The sequence below is a fragment of the Plasmodium brasilianum genome, chromosome 7 (genome assembly GCF_023973825.1).
Source record: "Plasmodium brasilianum strain Bolivian I chromosome 7, whole genome shotgun sequence".
NCBI classification, from domain to species: Eukaryota; Apicomplexa; class Aconoidasida; order Haemosporida; family Plasmodiidae; genus Plasmodium; species Plasmodium brasilianum.
In genome coordinates, this window is record NC_090120.1 from 670,305 (window position 1) to 692,957 (window position 22,653).

The 22,653-nt window shown below is 27.3% G+C and overlaps 7 protein-coding genes across 7 annotated transcripts; 2 read left to right on the top strand and 5 right to left on the bottom strand.

Annotated features, from left to right (window-relative positions):
* Window positions 1-740: 740 nt before the first annotated feature.
* Window positions 741-1,835, bottom strand: MKS88_001863 (prefoldin-like protein; the record flags this gene model as incomplete). Its single annotated transcript, XM_067214827.1, has 1 exon — window positions 741-1,835. One exon carries the CDS (start codon window positions 1,833-1,835, stop codon window positions 741-743), a length of 1,095 nt encoding a protein of 364 aa, XP_067074166.1.
* Window positions 1,836-3,418: 1,583 nt separating this feature from the next.
* On the bottom strand, window positions 3,419-5,746 carry MKS88_001864 (ATP-dependent protease ATPase subunit ClpY; the record flags this gene model as incomplete). Its single annotated transcript, XM_067214828.1, has 1 exon — window positions 3,419-5,746. One exon carries the CDS (start codon window positions 5,744-5,746, stop codon window positions 3,419-3,421), a length of 2,328 nt encoding a protein of 775 aa, XP_067074167.1.
* A 95-nt stretch (window positions 5,747-5,841) lies between these two features.
* MKS88_001865 (ATP-dependent protease ATPase subunit ClpY) lies at window positions 5,842-6,174 on the bottom strand (the record flags this gene model as incomplete). Its single annotated transcript, XM_067214829.1, has 1 exon — window positions 5,842-6,174. One exon carries the CDS (start codon window positions 6,172-6,174, stop codon window positions 5,842-5,844), a length of 333 nt encoding a protein of 110 aa, XP_067074168.1.
* Window positions 6,175-8,993: 2,819 nt separating this feature from the next.
* Window positions 8,994-10,356, bottom strand: MKS88_001866 (uncharacterized protein; the record flags this gene model as incomplete). Its single annotated transcript, XM_067214830.1, has 5 exons — window positions 8,994-9,161; window positions 9,339-9,434; window positions 9,605-9,708; window positions 9,885-9,990; window positions 10,297-10,356. 5 exons carry the CDS (start codon window positions 10,354-10,356, stop codon window positions 8,994-8,996), a joined length of 534 nt encoding a protein of 177 aa, XP_067074169.1.
* Window positions 10,357-13,510: 3,154 nt separating this feature from the next.
* MKS88_001867 (translation initiation factor SUI1) lies at window positions 13,511-16,924 on the top strand (the record flags this gene model as incomplete). The annotated part of the gene is made up of 2 exons (XM_067214832.1): window positions 13,511-13,572; window positions 14,326-16,924. The coding sequence occupies 2 exons, from the start codon at window positions 13,511-13,513 to the stop codon at window positions 16,922-16,924; spliced, it is 2,661 nt and encodes an 886-aa protein (XP_067074170.1).
* Window positions 16,925-18,105: 1,181 nt separating this feature from the next.
* Window positions 18,106-18,948, bottom strand: MKS88_001868 (proteasome activator 28; the record flags this gene model as incomplete). The annotated part of the gene is made up of 1 exon (XM_067214833.1): window positions 18,106-18,948. One exon carries the CDS (start codon window positions 18,946-18,948, stop codon window positions 18,106-18,108), a length of 843 nt encoding a protein of 280 aa, XP_067074171.1.
* Window positions 18,949-21,696: 2,748 nt separating this feature from the next.
* Window positions 21,697-22,230, top strand: MKS88_001869 (ribosomal protein L35; the record flags this gene model as incomplete). Its single annotated transcript, XM_067214834.1, has 1 exon — window positions 21,697-22,230. The coding sequence occupies one exon, from the start codon at window positions 21,697-21,699 to the stop codon at window positions 22,228-22,230; it is 534 nt and encodes a 177-aa protein (XP_067074172.1).
* Between the last annotated feature and the right edge of the window lie 423 nt (window positions 22,231-22,653).

Here is a 22,653-nt window from a genome sequence, read left to right on the forward strand (position 1 = left end):
TAAAGCAAAACATAATTAAATTTTTTCCTTGTTTGCATTTTGACGCTCATATGTATGAACAGAGAAAAGGAACAACTGAAATGGGAAGTTATGCGTGATAAACTTCTTTAACTTGACGCAGGGTGTTACGCATATTTATGCCTATTGATTTATGCATTCATAATATTTAATTTTTTTAACATTATTTTATTTAATTTAACCTTATTTAATTTAACCTTATTTAATTTAACCTTATTTAATTTAACCTTATTTAATTTAACCTTATTTAATTTAATTTTATTTAATTTTTTTATGTAGTCTTTCCTGTGTTTTAAGCGGCTTTTCATTTTATATAAGTACAACATTTATTCCTTTTTTCTTCCCCTTTTCTTCCCCTTTTTTTTTCATTCCGTGTAATTTTATATTTAATTAATGTTGTAATTATATCACTGCAGTGTTAATACTCTTCGCCTTTTTTCTTTTTTTTTCAAATCATTTTTCTCTGTTTTTGTATCTCAATATAAATTTACATTTAAATTTTCGAAATTGTTGGACAGGTGATGGAAAGGCAAGACAAAAATTATGCGCGAAAAATGAAAAAGAGAAAAAATATGTTTTTACACGTTTTAGCTAACTTGCGATTATATCACCTTGTTGAATGATCTTACTTTTGATTTTCATTTATTTTTACATAAAATAAAAAAAAAAAAAAAAAAAAAAAAGGCACAAACCATACATCTCAAGTGAAGGCTAAATATGTTTTAATATTCGCAGTCGCTGCTACTACTGTTGTAATTTTCTTTTATGTTTAGCAATCCCTGCTCGTTAACATTCAACATTTTTGCTTTCGCATTATGCGGTATCTTTTTTTGTTCAATATTTTCTAATGGTTCACTTTTCCAATTTGAAGAGTTTGTTTTAAGTTCCGCAGTATCAATAATATTTCCCAAATTATTTTGTTCTTTTCTTGAGATTGTACGTTCTGTAAGTTTTCTACCCCTACTGTAACTTCCTTGATTATTTTGAACATACTCCCTTTTATTCGTTTCATTAATGCTGCTATGTTTTGTATTCTTCACGTTCATACCATCTTTAACATTTTTGTTGCTGTGAATTTCGTCCCCTTCCTTGGATCCTTCTTTTCGGCCTTTCCTCACCATGTTATCTTGTTCTTCCTTCATTCCTTCTTCTTGACCCTCCTCCATTCCTTCTTCTTGACCCTCCTCCATTCCTTCTTCTTGACCATCCTTCATTCCTTCTTCTTGACCATCCTTCATTCCTTCTTCTTGACCATCCTTCATTTCTTCTTCTTGACCATCCTTCATTTCTTCTTCTTGACCCTCCTTTACTCCCTCTTCGTCATCACTTGGGTAATACTTTTCCCTTATCTCAAAAAACCCGTCAGGTCGTACGAAAACATTTTCATTTAAATCGCTATTTAAGTCTGTCCTTGACTCACTTTGGAGTTCTACAGAAAGTTGAACTTCTTTTGTTAGTTTATTTATTAAGTCGGAGACTACTTTGTATTTCTGCTCATAAAAATATAATTTTCTTTTTAAAAACTTCTCAGCATTCTCTGCTGTTCTTTCACAATATGTATTACACCCTATATCTTGATAAATATTATTAGTATATTTTATTTCACCTTCATAAAAAGCTATTTTAGAAAAAGGTACAATCACTTTATAATTTAATTTCTTTGTTAACTTTGATATTATCTCTATTGTTTCCTTGTATTCATTGATAGTTTTCTTTAATATTTCTTCGTTTAATCTTTCATTTTTTATCTTTAACAAAAGCCTTTGAGTCGCTCCTTCTATTTCTTCATTTTCCATGTTTTCTTCCTTGTCAGTCATGTTCCTATTTAATTTAAAAAAAAAAAAAAGGCAAAATTTCACGCTCAAATATTATAACGTTTGAAGTGCTATTTTATTTTATAGTTGTACCTTAAATGTCATATTTTATTTTTCAGTCATTTGCTAACATTTTGACAACATATAGTGTTTCTTTTGCATACTTTTTTTCATGTATTTCTTCCATTCATTTATTATTTTATTTTATTTCATTTCATTTTTATTTTATTTTATTTTTTATTTTATTTCATTTCATTTTTATTTTATTTTATTTTATTTTTTATTTTATTTCATTTCATTTCATTTCATTTTTATTTTATTTTTATTCTTATTTTTATTCTTATTTTTATTCTTATTTTTACTTTTTTTTTATTCTTTTCGGCTCTATCTACCTCGGGAAAAACGAAAAAAATGCAGTTGCCAATAATGATGAGCATTTTACACTCCTTGCACCTTTTTGGCCGTTCTCCACTCTTTCGCTCGTATAAAAATAAATATCTACAAACTAATAGGATCTTCTTAAAACTCGATTTGGGATAACAACACTCAGCTTACCACCTCTACGTTATCTTCTTTATCTATTATATGTTAACCAAAAAAAAAAAAAAATAGACTAAAAGTTTTAATTTGACTCAAATGTGATATAAATAAAGAACTAAATTTTTACCTTTTTAAAAGTTGAAAAAACATTTTTTTTTTTTTTTTCTTAAACGACAAGTATTCATTGGGACGGTCTCAGTCACTTAAACTACCTCTTCCCACCATGTAGAGCTTATTCAAACCTACGCATATACGCGCTTACATATATAAGTAATAAAATATGCACACATATATACGTATTTACAGGTTTTCCTCCCTTCTAAAAAATATTTTAATCGCTAAGCACCCGAGGCACGATACAATATTTAAGAAGCCTAATATGAATGAATTAAAACATCGAAAAAAAAAAAAATAATTTAAGAGAAACATAGCAATAGCCGCTAGAATATAACTGTGCATGTATACACCACCCACATATTCATAAGCGAGTAGTTTGAAAAAACTGTAACAAATTCTTTGCCGCATATTATTTCTAAGAATGACTACAAATCATGTACATGTGAGTTCATAAAGCTCAAAAAATAGGAGGAAAAAAGCAGAAAAAGAAAAGAAGAATGAAAAAATTGTAGATAAAAGAAAAAGGAAAAAGAAGAAAAACATTCTTATGCCACTTTTTATGACACATTTGGGCAAGTTGAAAAAAGAAAAAAAAAAAAAAAATTGAGAATATACAAGTTCCTACAAAAACGAGCGATCAAAATTATACAAGAAAAAGACCAACAGCTGCACACAAATATGTATACATCATAGATGTATGCACAACATAAATATGAACGCAGAGATACACTTAAAAATATGCAGCAAAAAAAAAAAAAAAAAAAAATGCAACTACGTAATGGAGAGCTGTGAAGCTATAGTATACCGCTATACTGGACAGAGGAAGCGGTGAAAGGCTTACCTCGGCCTAACGAAGATAAATTTGGTAATTTAGTAGCTAACCAGATGAGCAGTTGGACAGTCGACTTGCCTCCCTACTGCTCATTTCCTCATATGATGTACTTTTTCAAGTCGAACTGCTTGATGAAGCCCTCCAGAGACTTTTTGACCTTCTCCTTATCAATAACTATAGTCTGGTTAACATAGTTGTACACATCATAGTTGATCTCTTCCATAATTTTTTCAATAATGGTGTGCAGCCTACGTACTCCTATATTTTCAACATAAAAGTTCATATCATGTGCTGCATTTGCAATAGTTTCAATAGCATCATCGGTAAATTGCAAATTAATACCTTCTGTTTTCAAAAGAGCAATATTCTGCTGTAATAAATTATTATGTGTTTTTGTTAATATTTCTATAAAATCTTTGATGGTTAAACTTGATAAATTTACATGTACAGGTAATCTACCTTGTAATTCATTAAGCATATCATTTGGTTTAACTCTTTGAAATGCTCCTGATGCAATAAAGAGAATATAGTTTGTATTTATATTTCCATACTTTGTATTTATAACACATCCTTCAATTAATGGTAACAAATCTCGTTGTACTCCTTCAGCACTTGCATCTGGACCATTGTATGATGAATTTGATTTAGAACAAATTTTATCAATTTCATCGATAAATACAATTCCTTCTTCTTCAACTGAATTAATAGCATTTCTTAAAATAATATCCTGATTCATTGATGAATCTATTTCTAGTTGTAGTAATTTTTGTTTCGCTTCTCTAATAGTCATGGTTTTCTTATCATTCTGTTTATTAATATTCTGATGTATTATTTTAACACTCTTTATATTTTGATGATTACTTAAAGCTTCCTTAACAGCATTTTCTACAGAATCGTTAGAAAACATATTATTATTTATATAGTTAGGAATATCAATACTGATGACCTTATCATCTAATGATCCATCTTTTAAATATTTCCTCCATATATTTTTTTCCTCTTCTCTTATATTACCTAGTAGTGAATATAAAATAATATTTTCAACAGCTTCCTCAGCTTGTTCTCTTATTTCTATTTCGTACTTTGTCTTTTGTCTTTTTACAGCTATTTCTACTAAATCTTTTATTATTTGATCTACATCTTTCCCATGAAAACCTACTTCAGTAAATTTTGTAGCCTCTACTTTAATAAAAGGTGCATCAACAAACATTGAAATTCTTCTTGCTATTTCAGTCTTACCAACACCTGTAGGACCTATCATTAATATATTTTTCGGTATTATATCTTTTTTCATATCATCATTTACTTGAATTCTTCTCCATCTTTGCCTCAAAGCGTTAGCCACTACTTTTTTAGCTTCTGTTTGACCTACTATATACTTGTTTAAGTACGCCACGATTTCGTGTGGGTAAAGGCATTTCTTGTTCGTCTTCGAAAAGTTTGTCTGGAAGTTTATCTTTTCCCCTTCATCGTACCTACCTCCGTTTCTATCACTACTACTTTTTCCATCACTAACGTCACTACTCCTTTTACCGGAAACATCGTCCACGTCTTTCAACTCCCCTCCCCTATACTTCTTACTTACCATTTTCTGATTCAAACAGTCTTCACTATTTAACTGATTACCCTCTTCTTCTTCAAGCAGCACTTTGCTCACTCGTATATCCTCCTCTTTTATATCATTGATATTTATAATATTTTCCTTCGTTATCTTAACCTTTGAGCAACTCTCCTCCTCATTGTTCAAATCGTGCGGACCTTCCTGGGAAGAGGTAATTCCCTCGCAGTACTTTGGCTCATCCACAATGGGCTTTCCTACCTCCTCATTTTGCACATTATTCATTGCACCGTTTATTGTATCGTTTACTGCACCGCTTACTGCACCGCTTATTGCACCGCTTACTGCATCGTTTATTGTATCATTTTTTGGCCCGTTTTTCAACGTATCACTGCTACCACCCGTTCCAATGGAAACACCGCAATTTTTCGGAAGTACAGTCTCATAATAATCATCTTTTTCGTCATTGGCATCTAAATTACATAAATTCTCTTTGTTACGGGCTTCTTTGTCGTTCCCTTTGTTAACCACTTTTTCGTAATTCCCTTTGTGTTCCTCATCGTTCTTATCTTCCAATCCTTCCTTCCTACTATACGTACTTAAAGTATATTCTCTTTTTTCAAACACCTCAAATTTTTTTACATGATCATTCATATTAAAAAACTTGCTAACATGATTGGTCGCCTTCTTTGTCCTGTATATTCCTTCGTTGTAATTATCATCACTGCCTATTCGCATTAACATAGAATTCGACCCACAAGTGCTGGTTTTACAAATGATATTATCATATGTATTATTATAACCGGTACTACGTTCACATGTATTAATTGCACACGTATTACCCTTATAGGTATATCTCTCACCCATCCCTTTGTCTTTTTTTCTCACTTCTGTATTCCCATTACCGCTTACCAATTTGGATGAGCCAAAACTATCATGTGTATCATTATATGTAATATGTATCAATAATTCATCTTTTTTTTTTTTTTTCCCTGAACGGAATTTTTTGGACCTCTTCTTTGATTGGATGGTAAATTATTAACATCATATCTTTTACATTCTTCTGATTCTTTTTTGAATTCCTTTATATCTGTAATAATCTTTGTCAAAGCATTTTTGTGTGCACAATTTATCGCATCAATTAGTATCTTTCCTTTATTTATATTAATAGGAATACAAAATCTATCATTTGTTTCTTCATTTTTTACATATTTTAAATTAAAATATGAGTATTTTTTCTTTTTATTTAAAAAATTAACAAGCTTAATATACTTATGGGCATCAAGATTTTTCATTATCTGTACTCTTTTTTTTTTTTTTTTTTTTTTTTTTTTATTTTCCTTGGTTAAAAATAGTAAAAAAATAGTTGTTATTTAATGAAATATATTTTTTCAAAATATATTTTTAAAGTTAAATCAATAAGAATAACAAGTTCTGCCGAAATATTAGTACACTAAAATGAACATGGGTACAGGGACTACTATTCATCATAATGTAATTCTTATACAATGACGTATAAGAAGAATTCGTTATATATTGTTATAATTCAATGTTATTTATTCTTATGCTTTGCAAAAATGGGAAAGGCAAGCAGTAAACACAATGCGATTACAAAGGATTACGTGAAATTGCTAAAAAATGGCACAACTAATACACCGTAAACTTCGTTCTTTTTAATAATATACTCGTTTTGCAGTTAACACAATAACACATTTTAGTAGCCTCTTTTTTATCAATTCATTAAAAAAAAAAAAAAAGAAAAAGAAATTACTGACGGGAGAAAAATTAAACAAACACGGATAAAAATACTCGAAAAAACATTCATAAAAAAAAAAAATTGTAAATTACGAAATCTCAATTTTTTCTTTATTTTTATTTTTTAACATTTTGTTATAACAATTTTAATATTGTTTTTAAATTTGGCTTTGATCATATTTTTGGCTGGCACTACTTTTCTCTTTATTTTGTTTCGCTTCATATCGTTTCGTTCATTTCGTTACATTCGTTTAAACTCTTTCACGTCATTTCATTTTATTTCGTTTCATATTATTTCGTTTCACATTATTTCGTTTCACATTATTTCGTTTCGTTTTATTCCATTTCATTTTATTTCGTTTCAAATTATTTCATTTTATTTTATTCCATTTTATTTTATTGCATTTTATTTTATTGCATTTTATTTTATTCCATTTTATTTTATTCCATTTTATTTTATTCCATTTTATTTTTTTCTCTCTGCTTTTAAAATGCTAACCTTTGCATATATGCACATTACATATTTTTTTATATTTTTGTAATTTTAATATAGATATGAGCTCTTCAATTCATAGGTAAATTAGTATGATAAACAAATGCTTTATTTACCAAGTAAAAATGAACGTGTTAGTTTAATGTCTTTCAGCGTTTGAGCCTACATGTATGTTTATACGTATGTGTATGCACATATACATACGCATACATACTCGCGTAAATGTGGGAGCAAGTATACGCAAAATATGTACATACATATATGTATATTATACATGTATATACGTACATATATATATATATATATATATATATATATATATATTATTAGTACGAAATATTCAGGTAACAAATTTATGCATATTTGTGTATCCATAAAAAGCATATATACGTACACATGTGTACATATATATATATACATATTTATTTATATAAACACGCAAATACATGTACGAATGCACACACGCACACCCATACATACATACATGGGTAATGTATATGTGAATACATTTTTACTTCCTCATATTATCCCCATTCAAGTAAATAAATTAAGAGAAAAATATTCTCTTAATAGTATTATTCTTTTTCAGAAATGCTTAAAAAACTATGCACACACAAAATCAAAAAAGGGAAGAGCATACATTTGTGCATATCGTTAGTAAAAAATTTATATCAATAAAATTCGACTTGTCTGTTTTGGCCATTATATATATTGATAAAGGAGGTATATAATAATTAACATAAAAAAAAATAGTTTAGTTAAAAAATATGTAAAAACTGTTAAAACTTTATCTAATCGCGCATACATGATAGAGCAATATGGCTTAATTCAAATTTTTTAGCTCATACATAAAACTATATGTACAGTCAAATTTACACAAAATTGCGTAGGAAAAATATACATCAAAGTGTACATAAAGAAATAATTTGCACCTGTAATTATAAATTCTTTTTTCTGTTTTATTTCTATTTTTATAAAGAAAAAAGGGCGTATTTAGCCAGGATGACAAAAAGATATACTCTAACGAATTTATAATTGTGCCTTAACTATTTATATATATATATTTATATATATATATTTATATATATATATCGTACATGTGCAATATAAGTATATAATGAATTTTACCTGTTCATTTTTTAAGTGTCTTTAAGGCTTTTTTTTGGTTTCCTTTTTGGCTATCATTTTAGTCTTTTTTTTGGCCATCATTTTGGGTATTTATATATATTTTTTTTTTTCCCAGATCATAATGAGAACTAATACTCTAGTTATTAAAAAAGCATAATGCTACTAATAGATACTTATGCCTACTCGAGAAGTCGGACTCTCATTTTTTTGGAGCGCCTCTCTTTTTTACAATAATTGTGTATAATTCTCTTTTTTTTCTTTTTTTATGTACGTTTTTCCTAAACGATTTTTTATATAATAAACGAGTCAAAGTAATGCAGGCACATGATACCTGCATATATACATGTGCATAAAAACATGAACGTTCACTCCTACATATGTATATGTAACTATGTGTACATCTTTTGCCATCAGAAAGATCAATAAATAGGTAATTTAAAAAGAAAACTTAAAAACATTTGTAATTTTTTCATCTATCCGTGTGCATACAAAGTGTATTAATTGTTTGGAAGTAGTCATGCTGGATGAAGGTAAAAATTTTTGTCCATCCCTCGTTTAGTTGTGCATCCCGTTCCTTTTTTTTTTTTTTTTTTTTTTTTTTTTTCTCCCTTCCACACCTTAAAAATGCTTAAATGATGGTAGTACTGAATAAACGGCTTGTTGCTACGTAAACAAGTTAACAAATTAGGGACAATAGATATACATATGTTTGTATAAATATATATATTAAAAAAGGCACTAATAAATAATAAGAAATACTATTATCGTTTTTATATATTTTAATTCTCTTTTTTCAATTTTATTTACTCGAAAATTGCAGTAGTCTAATCTTCTATTCGTTATATTGTCATTTTCATACTCAGCAAAAAATCTTTTCACATTTTCTTCAATATTTGAGAACATTTGCTGCAGTGAAACAAAAGAAGAAAATGAGGAAATGAGAAAATGAGAAAATATGAATATATGAATATATGAATATATGAAAACGTAAAAACATCAAAAGGGAAGAAAGATTATCTGGACAGACTATAAAAAAAAACAAGGGGAAGAAGCAAAATTAGAGATTATCGAATTTTGCAAAACCTGTAGTCTTATTTTATGCCCAGGAAGCCATTTAACCTTATTGAACTTTTCTACATCATCCAAAATATGCGCATTCAGGTGTACTATGGATTCCATCTAAGAGAAAAAGAAAATACAAAGCGATATTTGAGGCGATATAGGTGTAAATTTGGGAAAATATTGAATAAAATTAGGACAATATTTGGACAACATTAAGACGTAAAGGGCAAATCCTCATTGCTCAGGTTCGTTCTTTTCTTTTCTTTTCTAATCATTTTCCTTCCTACACTGTCAAATCCTACATTGATAAAATGCTTAGCAATTTCCGTGGTCAATTTTTGACTTTTAAAAAATTCGATTACTAATTTTTTTTCCTTCTCCAGTTCCAAATCTGCAATTTGTGCCGATAAAAAGTTTCAATTATACATATGTATTTATATGAATATATTGATATTGCAATATATTGTTATGTCAGAATATTCACATGTTAGTATATTTTCATATATAGCTTTGTACATATATACAGGTGCAAAAGTTATGTGGACAAATGCAAAATTAACGAATTACCTACATCCCAGACATGAGCAAAACCTTTCAAATGCGAAGCATAATTTTTGCATAAAAAGTCTACCATAAAATGTATGACATTTTCTGGTTGTTGCTTTTCAATTTCCTTAAATTTATAAAGAAAAAAAAAAAAAAAAAAAAAAAAATTTTTTTAAATTAAAAAATTACAATATTACAAATTAATCCAAAAATTTGAAGAATCCAAAATTGCAAAATGCACACCAAACAAATGGCCCTTTCAACAGAACGAGATTGTTAAGCAAATAAAAGGGCCCTAGGAAACATTCCAAAAAAAGAAAAATGAAAGATATATTATTATTCTTCATTTTACCATCTCATTATATATATATATATATATATATATGTTTTCTCTAACTTTTCAAAAAAAAAAAAATTCATATTGAAAATATACCTCTGATAAACAGTCCAAAAGTTTAGAGACTTCTCTCCTCGATTGCCCTTTAGTCAACATCTTTCAAGGTTTCAGCTTTCAAACCTGTATAATTTGCCATTTACAAAAAGTACGCAAATAGGTAAGCATATGTATATGTATATATATATACATATGGATATTTATATGTGGGTTATCATTTATGTTAGTTTGTTTTGTGTGTACTTATGCAATCTGTGTGCAGAAGACAGAAATGACAAACATGTGCTCGTTTTCGCCTTTATAAAACTCCGCAAAGTTTTCTGTTTTGTTTCCTTAAAAAGTTTATTTTAGTGTAATAAAAAAATTAATGCCACTTACGAAAAATTTTTAATTTCAAATGATAAGCGAACTAACACTTTATCTACTACGCTCTCAAGTCATTCCTCTGTCTTTTCCTTTACCTCTTCAATTTCTTTTTCGTTTCGTTTCTTTTTTTTATATGATTAAAAATAGCAGCGATAAAATATGCCTAATTTTTCCCTTTCAATGAAGTTACAAATATATAATTCGAAATAAAAATTCTAACGTTAACGGATTAAACAAAACATAACATAAAAAATTTTAGGGCATTCACAAGCTAACAAAATTGCATAAGTGCATATAAGTGTATATGCGTATATATGCGTATATATGCGTGTATATGCGTATATTGCGTATATATGCGCGCATTCATGTAAATGTCTATACATGCGTATATATATAGATATACATGCGCAATGCTGGCATGAATTACAAAATTGGAAAAACAAAAATTCCTGCAACGGAATAGGCATATATATATATATAAATGTACGCAGTTTTCCCTTATTTTACTTTTTATTTTTGCGCATTATAAAATATAGAAAGGCTCGACAAATTGTCTCTACAACTGTTTACAAAAATACACACCATTTAGTTGCATATTTATTTGTTTTTTTGTTTACATATTCGCACGGTTTAGAAAAAGTGCCTTGACAATGAAAATGACAATCACAATTTACTTTTTGTTGTATAACGGTAATGATGTTATTTACTTTTTATATGTAAATATATATATGTGTGCACCTTTATTTTTATTTATATATCTTTATTTTTTTTTTTTTTTTACGTTTATTTTACACCTTGTAATTGCATTTTTCAAATGAACATAATAACGAAGTTACACTTTTACGCACACACTATAGGTGAAAAACAAAATAAAAAATAAAAAGTCAAAAATAAAAAATAAAAGGTCAAAAATATAGAGTAAAAAGTAATAAGTAAAGGATAAAACATAAAAATATAGAAATAGCTGGAGAAATAATTGCCATTTCGGAATATGAAAATTTTGGACATTGGCAAAGTATTATCTTTTTAACCTGTAGTACTAGTAGTAATTAATATATAAAAAAATAAGCAAAAAAATTACAAAAAAAAAAAAATTTATATATTTCTCATTACCTTTTTATAAATAAATACTAAAAAAAAAAGAACTGTAGAACAGTCTTTAACTTTAAAAATGGCACATACAACAATTAAATTTAACATACGTCTGAGCAAAATTTTTTGCGCCTATATGGGCGTGATAAAAACAAACGCTACATTTTTTAAAAAATACAAAAAAAAAAAAAAATATATATATATATATATATATATATATATGAATATATCTAAATGTTTATATTTATAGGTCTTAAATAGATGGAATTAAAATTCCGCTTTGTTTAATTTTTCTTAAAAACAATGAAAAATAAAAAAAAGGAAGAAATGCTATTTTAACTTTATACATGTAGGTGTAAATTTATTTTACATACACACTAGAATGATCAATGATATAATGAAATATAAATTGATACAATAGCCTCCTCCAATTGAATATACATATCCCAACGCTAATAATTGTCTATATGACTATTCCCCATAAAATGCTTAAAATGTGTGTAGGTATATATGTAAACCGTATATATATATATACATATATATTTACCCATGTATATACAAATATGCACTTGTAACGGCACAACTGAAAGAACGTATTTCTCCTTTATAAACTGCGATTAATAAAGGAATACGTGTGGAAGTATAATGAGCGTACAAAGTAATAAGAAAAAAGGATTATTATATTTATATTCTTCCTTTTATGAGTGTTTTTTTTTTTTAATAAAATAAAAAGAAGAAAACAAATTATCATGTACAATATAAATACTAATTGGTACCTTCGGAAAAATTATTCTTTCTTATTTTTAAAATTCTTAACTGTACAGGTTCATGTACTTTTTTGGAATTACTTTGCATTCGCAGACATAGGAAATTGTCGCACAAATATATATACATGTGTACGTGCATATATACGCTCAGAAATACAAATATATATACATATGTATATATATTCATTACTATTAAGCATTTTTATATATTACGCAACTTTTTTTCTTTGCGCTCACACTGGTATAACCCTTTCTTTAAATGTAAGCACACGCATATAAATATGTATATATGTGCATATTTGCTGTATTAATTTATGTACATTATTTTACGATGTTTCGTTACTTGTACAAACTTTAATGCAATTTTCTCTTTTGTGGCATATACACTTTTTTTTAAATAACGTTATCACATTTTAGGTAAATGATTTCTTATTGTTGTGTTGCCCGACGTTTTTTTTTTTTTTTCTTTTTTTTTTTCTCCTGCATAAACCTACAAAAAAATTCTTAAGAAATTTGTAATTTCTATTGTGGTAATATACAGAAAAACCTAATTATATATATTCATATATGAAGCAAGTATATATATTTTTTTTTTTTTTGAAATAACATAAAATGAAAATAATATTGTAGTACAAGCTTAATAATGATATGTCATTATTTTCTTATCCTTTTTTAACATTTATTACTAGTACCAAAAAAAAAAAAAAAAAAGTATTTCCTATAGATTTTAAATAAAAACACTTGATGAAAAAAAAAAAAAAAAAAAAAAAATTGTAATTCTACATATATAGTTTTATTTAAAGAGGTAACATTGCATTTTATTAGCCATTATTTTTGTAGTTTTATTCTCAGTTAAAACTTTTTATTTTTATTTTATGTTTGGGTTATGAATACAGTAGTAGATTATTACAAATATAATAGACTTCTTGTACATTCTGAGCAAAATTAGTTTAACTTGTATATACGTATATATTTATATATATATATATATATATATTTGTACTAATCATTTGGGGTTTACTTTTAAAATGTTCAAAAATAATATAACGCTCGGAAACAAAAACTTCCTTGGTAACAAAGATAGGAAAAAGTATGTCAAATTTTACAATTTAATGCATTCTTCTTATTTATATAGATATATACATATTTAGACGTTTACATATATACATATATATAGGCGTATACTTATATAGATATATGGATACATAAAAAGAAGGCATATTTTTATATGTTACATTAATACATAAAGCAAATGAAATGAAGTAGCACAAAAGAAGTAGACTTGCATATAAAAAAATAATATAAGAACAAAATCAAGTGTATTCATCATACATGCGTATGCCTGTACATGTGCATATGTATTTGCTCACACACATACATATATATATACACATATTTATGCACACACATTCATACTTATATATAATATATTTAAAAAGAAATAGAGAGAAAAGTACACTTTATGCAATTATTAATACAAAAATAAAAAATAATTACATTATAGTGCAAATCGAATAAAAACTACTAAAAATTAACAACTGTTGGAATATATGACAACGCCACTTATGTACAAATGATTGTAGATTTCTTCATTGTGCAAAAAAAAAAAAAAAAAAAAATGTGCCTGCGCTGTACATAATTTTTTTATTTTATTTTAATTTTTTTTTACTATTTTTTACTATTTTTTACTATTTTTTACTATTTTTTACTATTTTTTACTATTTTTTACTAATTTTTACTATTTTTTTACTATTTTTTACTATTTTTTACTATTTTTTACTATTTTTTACTATTTTTTACTAATTTTTACTATTTTTTACTATTTTTTTTTTTTTTTTTTTAGGCTAGCTATAAATATAAAGAACACATTTAACATTGAAAAAGATGAAATAGTAGATGAAATTTTGGACAAAGAGGACACAAGTGTCTGCAAAGTACAGAAGAGTAAAATAATTGTATATATATCCAAAAACATTCCAGTATTATTTTGTGAGAATAATGTTATATTTCCAACTGTTTATACACTCTGGAAATTTCCACAAATAATACCTTGCTTTGTCATATATCCACCAGCATCCGAATTTTTATTAAGAGGAGCTGATTTAATGATACCTGGTATATGCAAAGATGTTGATGATTTAGAAAAACTTAAAGTTGGGAATGTATGGGGCGTAAGAGTTTTTAACAATCCGCATATTTTTGCTGTTGGACAATGTTGTATTGATTATAACAATAATAAAAAATTTTATAATTTAAAAGGAAAATGCTTAAAACTAGCACATATATATAATGACAAATTGTGGAATATAGGTCCACAAAGTATACCTCATAGCAGTTTTAAAAATAAAATAATTGACTCCATTGAAGAGTTGGTAGACAACCTGGACGATTTTAAAATATATAATGAAAATAAAGGAGGGAAAAAAAATACTTCCCGTAGTAGTGATGAAGCGGAAGGAGTAGAAGAAGGGGAAGGGATAGAAGTAGAGGAGGATGTAGAAGAGCAAAAAACAAAAAAAAAAAAAAAAAAAGTCGATTTTGGCTTTTTCAGTGACGAGGATGATGAAGAGGTAGGGAATGATCTTTCTCTCACATATAATGATAAAAATAATATAAATGGAAAAAAAGAAAACGAAACAAAATTAAAAAGTATGCCAAATGAAAAGCATTTAGTAAATTTTTATAAACATTTCAATACAATAATGAAGAAAAGGAATCAAATAAAAAATGGATCATCTGAGTTAAAATGTAGCAACGCTAGTACTAGTACCATTGATGATAGTAGTGCATGGAATAAGAGCAAAATAAACGAAGGAGTATCAAAAAATAAAGACACAACTGATCGCCTATCGGATGATTATCAGAGTAAGAAAAAAGAGTGCAATGTCGATTTGGATGCTATGGAAAAAGTTTTAGGTTTGAATGATTCTGATAATGCGAACAAAGAAAACTCGGTTAAACGAAATGGAAACAATAGTCACCTACCAGTTCAGCAGAAAAAGGATAACACAAAAAATAGTTTGACAACCATGGACATTAATGAGTTCGACCAAGTGTATGATAATGAGCAGGAGATGTTTTCAGAAATGGAAAGCTCGAGAAAACCAAGTGGTAGTTTGGCATACGAGCAACGCGACGATATGGACACAGTTATTATAAATGAAGAACAAAGAGTGGAAAATGTTCGAAAAAAAAAGGAAGCTGAAAGGGGCGATATAATTGATGAAAAGAATATACTTAACGGATCAAGTAATACAAAGGAGGAGGAAGTAAAACACATGGGTGATAATATAAGTAATAAAAATGGAACAACAATTTTTGAACTGAACAATGAACAACAAGATGTGCTTCTATTATATTCTCTTTTGGAAGCTTTACATTCAATTAGCGATGAAAGCTTGCCCCTCGAAGTTTCTGGTATATACAGCAGGATGACTAGAGAAATCATGTACATTCTCAGAAACGATACTGTGCTAGGGGAGTTACAAAAATGCAATGTACCTAATGAAATAATAAATAAAATAAGAAAAAAAGAAATAAACTTAGAAGTAGATGTAAAGAAATCAAGTCATAAAAAGCTAATTAAATTTATTCAGTATTGCTCTAAAACTAAATTGATAAAAATTAAAGAAAATAGAAATGTTGTATCGATAGTAGAAATATGTAAAAGAAATCCATTATATGCATCGTACAAATGTATGTCGTTGAGTGATAAAAAAAAATATGCAAGTGAGGGGCAAAGTAAGAGTGAAAATCAGGATCCAAATGATAGTCAAGTTCAGGGGCAGAATAGCAAAACGGATACAAATACACCAGTTAATAACAAATGCGCGCAAATACTAGAATACTATATGCCCTCGTCCAAAACGTTGAACATATTCAAATGTGTAGATAGTAAGACAGAAAAGAACTCATATTTTAATATTAGTCAATTAAGAGATGTATTTAAATCATATATAAAATTACAAAATTTACAGAAGGATGATGATATGTCTTTTATAAAAATAAATGAACAGTTACAATCTTTTTTATGTGTCGAAAATATTTCAAATAATATATTACCATATGATGTTATTATGAACCAATTCATTTCTGCTCAACAGCCATGTTATGCTGTAATTAAACCATATACTAATTTTGATGCTGATTCTGTTAATATAATAAAAGGAGTTTGTCCCTCCATTCACATTTATGCAGTTGCAAGAATGAAAGGTAAAAAATATGTAACCCATATAACCAATTTATATTTATTCCATTTAGATCTTACTAAATTTTCTGATCAAGTACAGAAACAGTTAGCCTGTTCATGCTCTACAGTTATCTCCCCCTCAACAAAAAAAGAAGAAATTCTAGTTCAAGGGAACGTAGTCAATCAGATATACAACATTTTGATTAGCAACTACAGTTTTCCCAAGAAGTACATAGTGCTTAACGCAAAATAGGAGAAAGTGGCACATGCGCACAGTCGTACAACTATATATATGTTATTCTATATATGTATATTTCCATATTCTATTTATGTCAACCCAGCCCTTATCCTCAACACCGTGAAATATGTTCCGTTGTATGTATCGTTGATCCGTGGTACCACCTACTAATTTTTTTTTTTTTTTTCCCTTTCAAAAATGATACTACTATTGTTCAAATTGAGGAACCAATTTTAACATTCGCCATTTTTTCATGCACATGTCCATATAAATACATTCATATAACATATATACACGCATGTACACACATATACATATACTTACGTGTATGTATAGACATACATATGTGCCCCCGTAGACTCATCTATTGAGCTTCAAAACGAAGAAGTAAAACTAGTTTTTAAAACATGAAAAATATATTACGCATATTTGCATTTACAAAATAGTTATAACAAAATTTTTACAATATATAATAGTACACACATATAATACTATAACAAATAGTGTAAAAAAAGAAAAAAAAGAAAAATTTAAACGAAAGTATAATAATTTACTTCCTTGGGGATAAACGTGCCCACACGCATATATACACAATATATGTAGGCTCATGTACAAATATATATATGAATATATGTGTATATGCGCATATATATATATATATATATATTGTCTAAATGGGAAAAATCCAATACTGCAATAAATAATGAATCAACTTCAAAATGGTATTAAATGTCAAAATTAAAAAAAGGGAAACTAGTTAGGATGACTTTCATCTATCAATTAATTAATTATTTATTTATTTGTTTATTTATATATATATATATATATATATTTATTTATTTATTTATTTATTTACTTACTTATTTACTTTATTTTATTTTAATTTTTTTTCTTCTTTTTTTACCTCTAAAAATATCTTCGTATGTACGAATTACGCACACTTCTATACACACGTGGATGTACTCACACTTCTAATTCTGCATTTGATGTAAATAAACTACAATAGAAATAATTTTTTGGGGTGCATTTGCACATATTTTCAATGTGGCACTACAAACTGTGTTAGCTCTCTTACTACATTGCTTTAAACATCCACAAGAATGCACATATATGTATACACATTATTCATACATATGTAAACATAACTGGTACGCGGTGCATCTAGTTATAGAGTTCCCATTCGAAACTTCTAATCACTAGAAGGTCATCCTATGATGTGCATCTTCATTTTTCGGTTTAACAACCTTTTCCCAATTCTTAAATAACAAATCATAAAGCATAATATAATTATTTCTCATATCGATGATAGTAATTTTTATATGGATCCATTCCTTTTCATCTAATTCTCTTATGGCTTCTTGATAATCATAAATATTCGGGTACTTAATAACTTTTGTCGATAATTTTGCTCTTTCCATATAATATTTCACTATAGCATCATACAAATTAAATGCACTTTCCTCAACTCTAGCTAATTCTTGTATTGCTTCTTCCTGTATACCAACACCAAAATTATTACCATCTTCTATTCTTGGTACATTTAATTGAATCCATAATTTAATATTTCCAATTATTTCTATCAACTCAGATGCATATGATTTTATTTTTTCTAATTCTTCATATATTTGTTTATGTGATGGTACATAATGTGTATACAAAACCTTTTCATCAATAACTATCTTTTTATCTCCTTCAAAACCCATATAATTTTTCGTATTATTATTAACACCATCTAATGTATCTTTCTTTTTTTCTGTCTTATCACAATCATTTACTTTATGCCTCTTTCTAACGCTTTCTTCTATTTTATCAACTTTATATCTATATGAGTTACCATCTAAATCTTTTACATCTAAAATACTTCCAGGTTCTGAATTTACATTTACTAATTTGTTAAAATATATTATTCTCCTCGGTATTCTTTCCCTCAATGATTCCACTGCTTGTTTAGTAACGTCATACTTAAATTGGTTATACTCATCCTTTATTTTGGGATCATATGGTTCAATTTTATCTATCTTGCTTAGGAAGCTTTCCATCTCTTGTTTTTTACTCATACACACACATATGCAGGTGCATCAACATATATGTATGCACAAAGGATATGCCTGCTCCTTCGTTGTTCTATTGCTTCGTTTCTTTGTTTCTTTGTTTCTTTGTTCAGCTGTTTCTCGTTTCTCGTTTCTCGTTTCTCTTTTCTCTATTTCTTTATTTCTTTTTTTTTTTTTCTTTTTTTTTTCCTTCCCTATCGCTTTTTTCCTCCTCTTCTTTCTTATGACATATTCTAAGTATGTACTTTACAATTATTTGTAGCGTGTACAAAATAAGGTCTTGCTACTTAAAAAAAAAAAACAATTCGTTTTAAACTTCTTCAGAATTAACACATACATATATGCATTAGTAATGGCATATGCATATATATGCTGGTGATACCTCTTTTCTTAATCTTCAAAAACAGTTACGTATATATAAGTAGGATCTCACAAAAGGACAAGATATTACAAAATTATATTATTCTATGCGCTTACGCTCAGTTGCTTAGAATTACACATCACCTTGGTCATATGCACATACATATGCACATTCATACAAAGGCCCTTACATATACATATATATTTAAATATACATGTATACGTGTTATGCATTTACATGGGTATAGCTATCCGCGTTTGAAGATTTGCCAAGGGAGCGTATATTAAAACTCTATAAACGTATATATATGTGTAAGTATGTATAATTATATGTATGTATATACATGAATAAGTATACGTATGAACATATATGTATATGTACAGTTCAAAATGAGTTATAATTCCTATTTTGTACTTAAGGGCCATGAATTAGTACATACATAAATAGTAGTAATATTAAAATATATTATCATTATATATTAATAAAAAAAAAAAAGAGTATCTTTTCAAGAGAATTTGAGCATACATATATATATATATATATATATATATATATATATATTTCTCTATAAATAGGAGGAAAATAAAATAGCACCTTAAATGTAAAATTTCGCATGTACCTTCTATGCCGCTACGAATAATAATTAATATAAATATATAAACATAAATATATAAATATATATATATATAAATATAGGTATATAAATATATTTATATAAATATATAAATATAGGTATATAAATATAAATATATATTTATGAGTATATAATTAATTTCAGTGAGTAGCTTCCTTTTTTTTTTTTTTTTTTGAACATGTACGTATTCATATACGTATGCATTTTTTTTTCGTACATATTTATTTTGTATATTTAAGCTACACAGTTGTTAGCAGTAGCTGATTTCATTTTTAACAAAAAAGGTGTTAATTATTTGCGTTTTTATGTACCTGTACGTATATAATTTTACATATATACATATAAGTATGTACTTGTACATATGTACGGAAAATTTTGTATGTATATATATGTACATATATAAACTGTCGTTTACTTTTGCAAACATGTATAGGTCAGCATAATCACTAATGAGTCTATTTTTCGTGCTAAAGTATTTATTACATTATCCTCCAAACAAAAAAGAAAAAAAAATCTTCATTTCGAGGCAAGTATATATGTATAATATATTTATATATATACATAACACATGCAGCACTAGCTATTTTTTTCACTCATAGGACTTTCATTTATCAGCAGAGTGATATGCCTGACCTTTGTCATATATTTCGTCTTATATTAATAATTTGTATGCTTTTCATATTTCATGAACATTTACACGTATAAGGCATTAGCGTACGTTAGTATGTATGAAGTGATATAAATTTATATATATAAACACATGTACATATATGCTTATATAAACATATATACATATGTACATATATATACATACACGTGTGTACTTTTAAACTTATGGGCCTCTTAATAAAGGTAATATCACATGCAGGGTTGTTTGCTAAATCATTTTCTTGCCATTATGAACCGTTCATCTTTTTCGTTTTCTTCATTTGAATGAATATACGAAGATCAAAAAAACATCAAAACGTAATTAGGCCAGTAAAAGTGTATTAACAGAAGAAAAAAAAAATTGTATTTATGAAAATATATTGCTTGGGTCAGGTACTATCAGAAAGTGAATTTCGCATATATATGTGAAAACTTACATTTGTAACATGCAATATGTAATATGTATTATGTATGACTCAAGTGACTTATGCACGCCCCGAGGTTATGTAGATCTAGAGCATGAGTTACAGCTTCATTGATTATTCTTCATCCTGTATAAATTTAGAAGTACTTTGAAAAGAGAAAAGATAAAGAAGGAAAAAAAAAAAAAAAAAAAATACCTGCTAAAGCAAGGACACCTCTGAGCGAAATATGCACAAAATGTACAAACTGTACAAAATGCACAAAATGTACAAACTGTACAAACTGTACAAAATGTACAAACTGTACAAACTGTACAAAATGTACAAACTGTACAAAATGTACAAAATGTACAAAATGCACAGAATGCACAGAATGCTGTACGTGTCTATATAGTATCATACGAAAGAAGTTAACGAGGAGTAAATCAAAATAATAAAGGATTGAATTTTTTATTCTTTTTACTTTTTATTTTAAAGACTTATCATTCATTTATGATAAAATAAAACTCATTTGATGGCATATGGCACAGTAAAAGCGTTTCACAAAATTATGCATAAAAGTATTATATGTACAAAAAATATATATATATATATATATACATATGTGTACATGTGTGTGCTACATGTAAAGAAAGCTGTGATATCGCCCCTATATATGACAGTAGACAATTATGAAGTGTTTGTTTATTCAAATTGTTCTACTAATTCTGTCATTACACCTTTCCCATTGCAAAAAACAGAGTAGCAACACAAATAAAAGTGTACTAAATATATATGACATGTTCAGGCAAAATATGAAAGAAAAAAAATATGGGAAAATGTATTTTTTAGCAAACAATTACGACAAAAAATATAAATCAAGAAAAAAGAAAGAAGAGTATAAAACTGTATTTTTTAAATATAATACAAATAATAGTAATAGTAATACCAATGATGGTAATAGTAAAAATAATAATATGTTAACGAATTGGGATAGTTCTTTTACCTTGTATGTTCGGGGATGTACTAACTTAAAACCAAAGACAAATAAATCCATTGCGAAAAGGTTTAAATTAACAAAAAATGGAAAGTTAATAAGAAAAAAAGCAGGCGCTAGTCATATGCTCAGAAAAAAAACATCATCCAACAGAGCTTCTTTAAGAAAAAGGACCACTATTGCGTCAGGAAGAATAGCGAAGAAATATAAAAGTGTTATATTTAAGTAGTTATTGGTTTATTATATATGTGGTTATGAGTGAGCGTATTTTATTTATGTGTGTACATATTTATGTACACATATTTGTGCACACTTTTTAGTTTTTTGTTTTATTTCTTCCCCCTTCAACCACTTGTAATGTTGCACTGTTAAACGTGCATTTTTTAATTTTTATATCATTTTCATAATTTAAATCGTTCGTATAATTTATACTATTCATATCATTCATGCCATTATTTTATTTCATTTTTTTTTTTTTTTTTTTTGGTATATTTTTTTTAAATGAACAGTTAAGCTTTTTTCTCATTAAGAGATGACTGGTTAGGCTTTTTCCAATTTTATGTGTCCCATTTTAAGGGAGCGTTTTGTGCATACTTCCTTATGGCACGACGTTTATGCTATTCATACTGTTATTAACTACGCGCGTCTGCTA